The 9,822-nt window shown below is 35.9% G+C and overlaps 1 protein-coding gene across 9 annotated transcripts in view; it reads right to left on the bottom strand.

Annotated features, from left to right (window-relative positions):
* The window catches only part of MKLN1 (muskelin 1), a 320,604-nt gene continuing 310,782 nt past the window's right edge, over positions 1-9,822 (bottom strand). For 8 of the 9 annotated variants that reach the window (XM_046670333.1, XM_046670335.1, XM_046670330.1 and 5 more), the window contains one exon: positions 1-9,012. In XM_046670333.1, the coding sequence (XP_046526289.1) occupies positions 8,891-9,012 (122 nt within the window). In that variant the 3' untranslated portion in view covers positions 1-8,890. The remainder of the gene's footprint in view (positions 9,013-9,822) is intronic. The other variant, XM_046670336.1, reaches the window with a different exon arrangement.

The raw sequence follows: 9,822 nt of genomic DNA, 5'->3' as shown, positions 1-9,822 counted from the left end.
TAGTGTCCATATATAACTTTTTATTAAGAAAATGAACAAAATACATTCTTTCTCCATATATACATTACATACAACATAATTCTACAATTGCAATTGCTCAGCAGATCACTCATTTATTTATTCACAAAGCAGTGTTAACACATTCACCAAACCTGGGATCAGAAAATTACTTGTACTAAACAAAGAAACAAACCACCTAAAAAGCTCATACAGATTGGACAAAAGTAAGAAACCAGAGAGGGTCATGAGGGGAATAGGGAAGATTGCAGAACACACTCAACATAACCCAACAATGACATAGAACAGTAATGACATTAAGATTTGATGCCCAAAAAGCACTTCTGTTCAATAGCTCCAATGAGCTCGGTGGTTCCAGACTTCCCTCATGATTTCCATTTCTGATTTAGGTACTTTGGGATACAGTCCTAACCCCATGTTGCCACAGAAGAGGAGGGTAAAGGAAAGAGCAGAACCCTGAAAGGTTGCAGTTTTCTCCTTCACACACAAAAGGAGTCTCATATGAAATAAAAAACTTCTGAATCTTAGCTGGTGAGCAGAGAAATACATTTTTGGAGAGACACTTGCTTAAGCACAATAAGGAACTTTTGTTTCAAGGACTCCTCATTTACATTTATGTTCATTTGTTTTTCTTTTGCTTTGCTTTTTCTCTGCTTTTCCTTTGGCCTTTGAAAAGTACCTCATCCTTTTTGGGTGTGGGTTTAATTATGGTCATATTTAAAAGTCCATCTAAACAGAAAGCTCTTCATGGAATGAATATGCTCCAAGTGTCCACAAAGATGCATAAGGGGCTTAAAAATTCAAATGAATCTTAGAGATGAAATTGCTGACAACATGAACAAGGAAGCTCCCTATAGCTTCTGGGTAATATCTTACTTCCATAGTTCAGACTTAAGAGTTATATATCCACAGAATTATTTTCAGACTGTCTGTCTAGAAAAGGGCAATGGTTAAAGGACTATAAGTACAGGTAGGGACAAATGCACCCCAGTCCTCTACACATGTGGTAAAAGACAATGAGAATGGCTGTGTCAATTTTTTTTTTTTCTTTTTCTGGCCTTTACTATGCTGGGTAACAGAAGGAAGTCAGGAAAAATGAAATGAGTAAGTTTCATCAGTTAGTTAATAGTGGTTTTCCTTCTTTACATTCAGTAATTTCTATGACAACTATATTTTTATAATCACAAAAATCAATAAATGTTATTATTCAGAGGTCCTATAAAAGATATTTAACACTTTCCAACTTTCAGATGAACTGGTTGCTGTAACACCATGTTTCCGGTAAAGGAGACGTTCTAATAAAGAGAAAGAGCTATCCACAGCATTAATAAGCAGATGTGCAAGGACAGATTCTATTGACTACGGATGGAGCTGTATCTTATCAATCTAATTTCCAGTCCAACTTTGCTTTTTGAGGATTTATCTCTATCTGAAGGGATCCTAAATTCTGGCCACTGAGTAATTTTAATTTATAAAAGAAGTAAAAGAGTTTATTTAAAAAAATTCCAACATCTTTCCCAAGCTGCATATCTATAAATATGCTACTTTGGAAAGTAGGAATAATGTTTGTTACCAAGACCAAGACAAGAAAAGGAAGTCCTCATCTTAGCTTTCCTGTCCTCTTCTTCTGAGGCTGCAGACTCAACTGTGCATAGCTTTTGAAGTGGTGACAAGGGAAGGAATCTCTTTAAAAAGAAAAACACATATATCCATAAAGGAATCTGCTCATTGAAAAATGTCACATTAATTCTGCAATTTCTAAATTGAGCCAAAGACTATACATAAGGGAAAAATTAATATTATACTTTCTGACATTCATTTCAAAAGACATTTTACACAAGCCAAAAAAGCAAGTTGGCTTAAAGAATAACACAATCACAGCATCTCTTGGCCAGGCTAAATGTAATGCTTAAGAGAAGAAGTTCACTTATTTCTCTAAATTGGTAGTTTACAATTGAGGGAGAAAATAGTTTACAACTAGTCAGTCACCAAAAACATTTTTCTGGGAAAGGAAAAAAATCTCAAGGAGACCAAATGTATAACTTTTTAAAACATATCTTTCTCACAGAAGACTACTCATATTTAAACTTGGACTTTAATATTCTACTATCAGATTTTGGGTTGGGTAGACAATTAACTTTAGTACGTTTTATAATTTTGTAGTCAGTGCTTTTATAAGTATAACTGATGTGTATATGTAAAATTAAGCTAAGTCTTTACAAGGGTGGAAGTACCCTAGGACTTCTTAAGGAAGCAATTAAAAAAACGTAATGCCATGCATCTGTCCTCAGTTTTCCCCCCTTTCATCTCAAGAAGGTAAACACGGCAACTACAAGGCAACATGCTAAAAAACTAACTTGCAAACATCTGATGGCATGGCCCTGATGGTAAAAGATCTCCTTTGTTGCAAAATTAATCTATAAAGCTCTGCCAGCTGCAGTGGAATTGGACTTATTCTAGATACCGTCTCTAATTTACTTAATTACTTTACAGATGTGGAGGAAACCTGAAAATAAACAAAAATTATTAAATACTTCTAATGCCAAGCCCAGAATTCATGTATTTCTTGGCAAAGCAGAATAAACAGAGACCCTCAGGATTATGTATAATTAACTTATTTTAAAACACAGAAACTAAATTGATGTCAGTTCAATTCTTTATGGGTTATAAGTTAAACATGAAATGACAATTTTCTTCTTATTTTAAAGGGCTAGAAAATGACCACCAACCAAATGACACTAGCTAAACTGTAACCAAGGCTTTCTTGAGATTTGTTACCAAGGGAGAGAAATAAAGCTCAAAATTGGCTAATTGAGCAACTCCTTAATCATGCACATAAGCCTGTTCACTATATCACACACTATATCACACAGTGTTTTTCCTTTTTGCCAATTAATTTGGCATTCATTAAGCACTGAATGAAACTGAAGAATGATGATCTCCTCAGGCTGGTATTCGTGTGGCACACAGCTCAGACATCCAAACTCACTGCTGTGAATGCTAGCATCCCACACAGTGCAGAGCTGTGTTGCTGCAAGAGCTTAAACTCGAAAAGAAAGCAAGTCCCATGGGAGGCCCAGAACTGTATGTTAAAAATTTATGGCTGGTTTTCCCTCTGGACCCTTATTAAGCAAATGGCTGAATATAAGAAGCCGCTCACCTATTTTAAGATCTAGAGCCCATTACACTGAGACTCTATAATAAATGGCATATTCTTGAAGCCGGCTTTTCTGTTTCAAGATCTCTAATGGCTATTTGAGAGCAGGTGAGAAAAGCAACAAACCAAGAAATGCTGCTTTCCAAAGACTATTCAGAATAACTGAGCTTTGATCCCTTTTGCAAGTCTTCATCGCAGCACTGCATTAATAAAATTAATTTAGGGTTAGAAACGAAGAGCTTTCTTTTTTATTTAGATTTGTGAACCTTCAAATCCACGAGCAAAAAAGCTCCTATTTTTCCTTTTCTAACATATCCTCATTCTCTTCTTTAGCTCTTTTCCTGAGGTTCAATACTTCCAAGTAGAAATGTCACAGACAGGCAAAATAGGACACTGCACACAAATGTTTAATAGTTCACTGAGACTGAACAGCAGATAAAGACGAAGACACAATTTCATAATTATAAGTGATATCTTACAACTGGTCTACTTCTCTACTAAACATCCCCCCCTTTTTTGTTGCTGACCCTATTGCTCCTGGATAACATCCACATAACATTCTGTTTTCAATCCAGCTAGGCAGTGCTTGAGGACATGATAGCATATTTGCAAATCTTATTTCCAAATAACGACTCTAATGTGAAAGGAAAACTAGAACTACCCTTTGACTTTTGTGTTTTTAAGTTTTGAACTGGGATTCGGTTCAAGATCAGTAACTTTCGAGTTCTACCTAACAGACAAAGACATATAGTGATATGGTTTCCCACAAGGGCCCCTCTGTCTGCACCCCTGGAAAATCTGATTTACTCTAACCTCTAACGACTCCTCAGGTTAAAGGCCACAGCATCTACTCTCAGTGGCTATGACTGGGAATAAGATTTAGCCATTTGGAACTTGAGCTAAATTCACATTCTCAGGGGAAGAGACATTTATAAGGCTGCATTATTTTTATTTAAGAAAAAAATGAATGAATACTAATCATTTCATAGCAATCAAAGCTATTCCTAATACTAAATTATACCACAAATTGAAAGGCAATTCTTAACACAAATTCCAACTTCAGCGGAAAATCAATGTTACTCAAAGGTGGGAGTAGGGGAAAAAAAGGCTAACACATATGAAGAAAAGAAAGTACAACAGGCAAAAGGAAATTCTGGCAATTTGCTGAATTCCATGAGCTCTGCTATGAAACTTGTACCTTATCAATAGTTTTATGACTAGACTTCCCAGTGCCAAGAAAAGCAGCCAACACTGGCTCCTTCCCTAAAGCTGCCATAGGCATATTACTGTCTCCCAAATGAGAATGACTCAAGTATGTCTACAGCAATATCTGAAAATTATTAATTCTTTAATAACGTACAATTTTTAATTTCACTATTCTGTTGTCATAAACAAGGATAAAAGAGCATGTTTGCCTCAGAATGATTTTGACCTTTTTTTCTCAAGCAGTACAACACCTGTAAGTAACGCCACAGAAAACCTAGGAAGTCCAGGCTAAAAAAGCCAAGAATAAAGTCAGATTAGCTAAGAAAAATAATGGAAACAATTCACAATATATGGTGGACAGGAGGAAACTAGGGTTAAAAAACTATGTATAAATAAAATCTCTAAGATAGCATTTTTTGAGAAAAATAAAAAGAGCACTTGGCAAAGAAATCAATAAACTGCAATAATGAGCCCCCCTCCCCAAGACGCACACTGGCAACATCATTCAGCTGATCTAGTTGGCTCCTAAGTAATAATTTCAGCAAACTTAGAAAGTTCCACCTTCAAGTGTAGGACCTCTAGACTAGTTTTGGACAGCCAAGTCACTTCAGCATTATTACTAATCAGAGGGGAGTACAGAGCACCATCAAAAATCACAAAAGAATAATGCTATTTGACTAAGAAGGAATACAAAAACCTTTGAGTGAAAGAGCCCAAAGATGTAATCTATAAACACTGTCATACGCAGACCCTCTATGTAACTCCTCCAAAAACTATCAACTTTTTCTGAGAGAGCCTGCGTATCCCAGATCAAGGACTATTTCAAGAATTTAAAAACTTAACAAAAATTCAAGCCAGAACTTCTGCAAAAGGATGAGATTGCAGATGAACAGGGATTTTTAAGAAAAGAGGGGTTACAAAGCGTCTATTTTTTATAGCTCGATGACTTCATTTAGAGTACCCATTGTAATGATCCCCTCCCACAGAAATCACTCAAACCATAATTCTCAACTGCTTTGCAACATTCAACCAGTTGAAGAGTTAACTCAACATTCACTCAGGAAATAAATGACCCACAGTTACCCAATGAATGTCATATAGTGTTAAGAATAATTATAGGGAAACTTCTTCATGTAATTACCATGAAACTGAGTATAATTCAGATAATAAAATCAGGAATATACTTCTTTCTAGGTGCTTTCTGATCCATTAAGCATCAATCTCAATCTCTCACTAAATGATTAAGTGCCTCAAACTAGTTTTGTTTGTAGGTTAGATTTTTAAAACTCTGTTTTATTATATGAAACTCTATTAATGTATCTCTAAATAGCACTTTTAAGGCAGATGTGAAGAGATCCACTAGAAGGATAAGCTGGCAACCATTTATATTCAACATAAATATTTCACCCAAGGACGTAGCTTTACAATCGTAAACTAATCACTGAGGTCTAAACCCAACAAGCGTTTCTATGATAAACCAGTGAATTAACTTTCTAATGTTTTCTATCAATTTTTACTTATTAGACATGGACAGGTCAGTTTTAGAATAAACGGAAACCAGGGATAAAAGGATGATCTTGCTAAAGGTTAAAACTGTCTGTCAGCTTTAGCACACAGTTAGGCACCCAAGTCTGAATTCCTTTGCTTGGATAAGAGATTGATATATTTGAATTAATCAAGCTGGCCACATGAGGTCTCTGTTATTTCACAAAATGCAAATATATTTTAGAAGTGTCTTGAAATAGATAATTTCTCATGAAGTACAAGCACTGAAAATAATGTTAGAGATCTAATTTACTTCTAGTTAAAATTATCTATTATATCTATTTCTAGTTTTTTATTCTGGAATAATATATTCCACTGGGAAATGAGAAATGGGAACGAAGATCAAGGTAGGGATAATGAAACTGAGCAAGTTGTACCTCACTAACTAATGCATCTAAGCATCAGCCAGCTGTTTCAATCTGGAACTCACTAAACTAGAATGAAAAGATTTTTAAGTTGTAAAGCATAGACAGTTGGCTACCTAAACAATGTACCTAAATACCAAGTTAGATTATTTAAATTATAATATACTGCTAGAATTCTTGGAAATATATGTACCTCCTCCTCACTAAATGTATAAACAAGTTTTAAATCAGCGTTCTGATGTGAAATGAGAGCAATGTGCCAATCGTGGTCATATATAATGAAGCCCTAACATTCTCCTGCAATCATTCAACAGTGCCCCAATAAAGCCCATGGTACAAATTCTGACTTAGCTAGTGAATAACCTGCCCAGTACAGTCTATCTCACTTAAGCAACACAAAATGGTTCACTATGATTCAACCCCATTTAAACATGTTAGTGAAAAAAAACCCCAGAAATGAAGGGGAAAGGTTTTACCTAAATAAAGTGAGGAAAGACGAAATTAAAACAAGCATATGTTAAAAAAACAACTAGTACAGAGTCAGTTAGGGAAAAACAAAATCACTGAGGTTGGAAACTGAGTTTCCTCCATATAGGGAGTCTAAGGAACTAATGAAAAAAATGATAAAGAAAGTATTATAAAAATAAATGGTAGAGGGCAGCAGAATTTCATTTGGTTAATGTTTTTAAAGTGCCAGAATTCAGAGTCAGCAAAACTAGAGCTTTTAAATTTAGAAACTCTTGTCAAGTTCAAGTTCCTCCCTATCAACTCTGATTTGTACCTGTTTCCACAAATTGAGATTCAATAGGCTACAATATTAGTGATAGTAATATTTTATGTTCTTGACTGTTTATGCTCTTGAGCAAATTCTATCTGCTCACTTGTAAAGTCAACTGGTTATTCTGTAGCTACACAATTTGGTACTTAGTGAATTATATACTAGTCCTTTCACAAGGTAAGGAGATCTAACTGTTTAATAAATCACTACTGATTGCTTTTGGGATGCTCGGAGAGCCAAGGAGCCTAAGATTCAAGCCTAGAACTAGGAAAAATATATTTCTGTCCATCCCTAAAAGAAGTGAAACCATGCAATAAAGACAGAGGGAAGAGGGATCTCAAGGTCTCATTCCTATACATTAGACTTTCTGAAAGTGCAGGTCAATCTTTTCTCTCTTTCTTTGGTGAGGCCTGATCTTGCTACTCAGGGATATACTCAATTCTGTGCAGTCATTCATTTTTAACAGCCACTGGACTGATGGACATTTATTATACTGAGTCTGCTTTAAGCATGGTGGCTATCAGTTGCATGCAGCACACCTGAGCACTGGCTAGGCACAAGTTTCCTACATTGCATTCCGCAGTACCTCACGGGAAGATACATACCTCCACCTCACTCCCACCCCAAAAGAACCAGAACAGTGGAAAAGCCCATCTGCCATACCTTTCTTTTAGTTCAATGAAAAAATATTTGCACCATTATTTTTTTATCCATTAAAAAAAAGCCTAGTGTGTGTGCTTAATGAAATGCCTTTTAGCTGTTATTCCCTTGGACAACTACAAACCATTATTATTAAAACATATCAGTACACAGAGGCAGATGCAGGGAGCCAATGTGTATGGAAATAAAAGCATAGCTCTGGAAACTCACCCTCCCAAAGGAAAATACCACAGAGATAGCACAAGGAGAAATGGAAGCCCTAGTTCTGCACAGCTCTACCAGAGGAAAGAGACATTTTCTTCCAAAACTGCTATGAAGATGTAAGTGAACATATTAATTACTATTAGAATCCTCTTGCTGGTAATTTTTAGAATGGCTCTTAAATGTTCTGAACTATACTCTCCTCAGTTTAAGGTTTCTGTGACTCAAAGCTACTGTAATTTCCACTATAAAATATATCATCATAGAAATACTACATACCAATCTCAGATAAGTGCCTAGATCAACCTTGGGGTTCAGTTTTTAGTTCTACAATAAGGAGTGCAAATTTGAGCCCTCTGTTCCTCCTATTGTTCAATGTTTAAAGTACTAAGACTCTAGTCAACAGAGACACATACATCACCTTAACATACATCAGCTGTCCTATAGAACTATATACTGTTAAGAACGAAGTGAAGAGGTAAACAAGTAACACCACTTACAAGCAGTCATGTGAAGCAAGATAAAGTGAAATGGGAAGGGAGGAGAAAGAAGAAAGGCCAAGCAACCCAACAACAACAAAATCCCAGTTCTTGTAGCGCTGAGTCTAATAGTGCTTACTCGTCCCAATTTTTAAAAAATGAAATAAAAATCAGAAAAGGGTAACCTGCCTGATTTTTTTATACTCATTAATTCTTAAAAGTTAAAGTAAGAAAAAATATATATATATATTTAAATGGAAAGTATATCAATTTCACTTTATTAGCCTAATTTAGGAATGGGATGAGGAGAATGGGGTTGAGGTCAGGTATGAAGGAAGAGGGTTAAAACTTGTGACAAAGATCCCTTCAGAACTCTGGTGCAGTCCTCAATCACTGCAGCCTAACGGTCGGTCAACAGAGTTGAAATCCACAATACTGAAAGCAGACTCCCGGTCTCCAGTACCGTCCAGGGCCTCTTCAGTTACAGTGTGATGAGGTCTACCAGGTTGCCTTTAGGAGGAGTCATGCTGTCAGGAAAGAAGTTCACTAAGGTGTCAAAGAGCTGAGTTCTTTGAGCATAGGTGTGATCCACATCTGAAAAGCCTGGTAAGGAGAGATACAAAGAAACTCATCCATTGTGTTTAAAATTCAACATGTAACAGAAAAGGTAGTTGAGAAAAGCAGCAATGTATAATGGAAAAATTAAAACCAAATCAGGCTTTAAAACCAGATAGACAAGGGTCTGGATCCAAGTTCTACTAGCTGTGAACTTAGGTGAGTTAATCAGCCTTTCTGCAACTGTTTTCCCAGCTGTAAATCTGTGACAACCCTGTTTACTTCAGAGTTATTGTGCAGATTCAATGCAATTATGTGAAAAGCACCTAGCCAAAAGACTGGCACTTTAGTAACTGATAATGATTTCTCTCTTTTCCTTACAAGCATTTTCTTTTCTAGTCCACTGAGGAAATTTCACTCTTCTTTTCTGACTTTATAAACACTTCTGAACCACTAAACCTTTTTTGATAATAAAAATATAATAAAATCAAAATGAAAGGGGTCTTTAGAAAGTCGTCTAAAATCATTCAAACCTTCGGAGCTGGAAGTAGTCTCAGAGAACTGAGGTGAAAATATAGACGGCTGAGGGAAAGAAATGCATGTCCCATATGTAGAATGGCACTGGCACACAGCAAATACCATATTTTTATCGTATTATGTACCAGGCTCTATGCTAGGCACACATTACGTAGAAAACAGAGCAATGAACTACTTTTATCCAGATGAATATTAGAAAGTGGATGACATTCTTAAAAGGTGGGGGTCATTGAACTAAAGGATTTTTTCCCTTTAACCTCTAGTAAGTGTTTAATTTTCAAGTTTGCTCCAGCCAAAGGAATATGCAGCGAGATTACCTCT

This window comes from Equus quagga, chromosome 8 (genome assembly GCF_021613505.1).
Source record: "Equus quagga isolate Etosha38 chromosome 8, UCLA_HA_Equagga_1.0, whole genome shotgun sequence".
Classification (NCBI taxonomy): Eukaryota; Metazoa; Chordata; class Mammalia; order Perissodactyla; family Equidae; genus Equus; species Equus quagga.
This window is presented reverse-complemented; position numbering and strand designations above follow the sequence as displayed.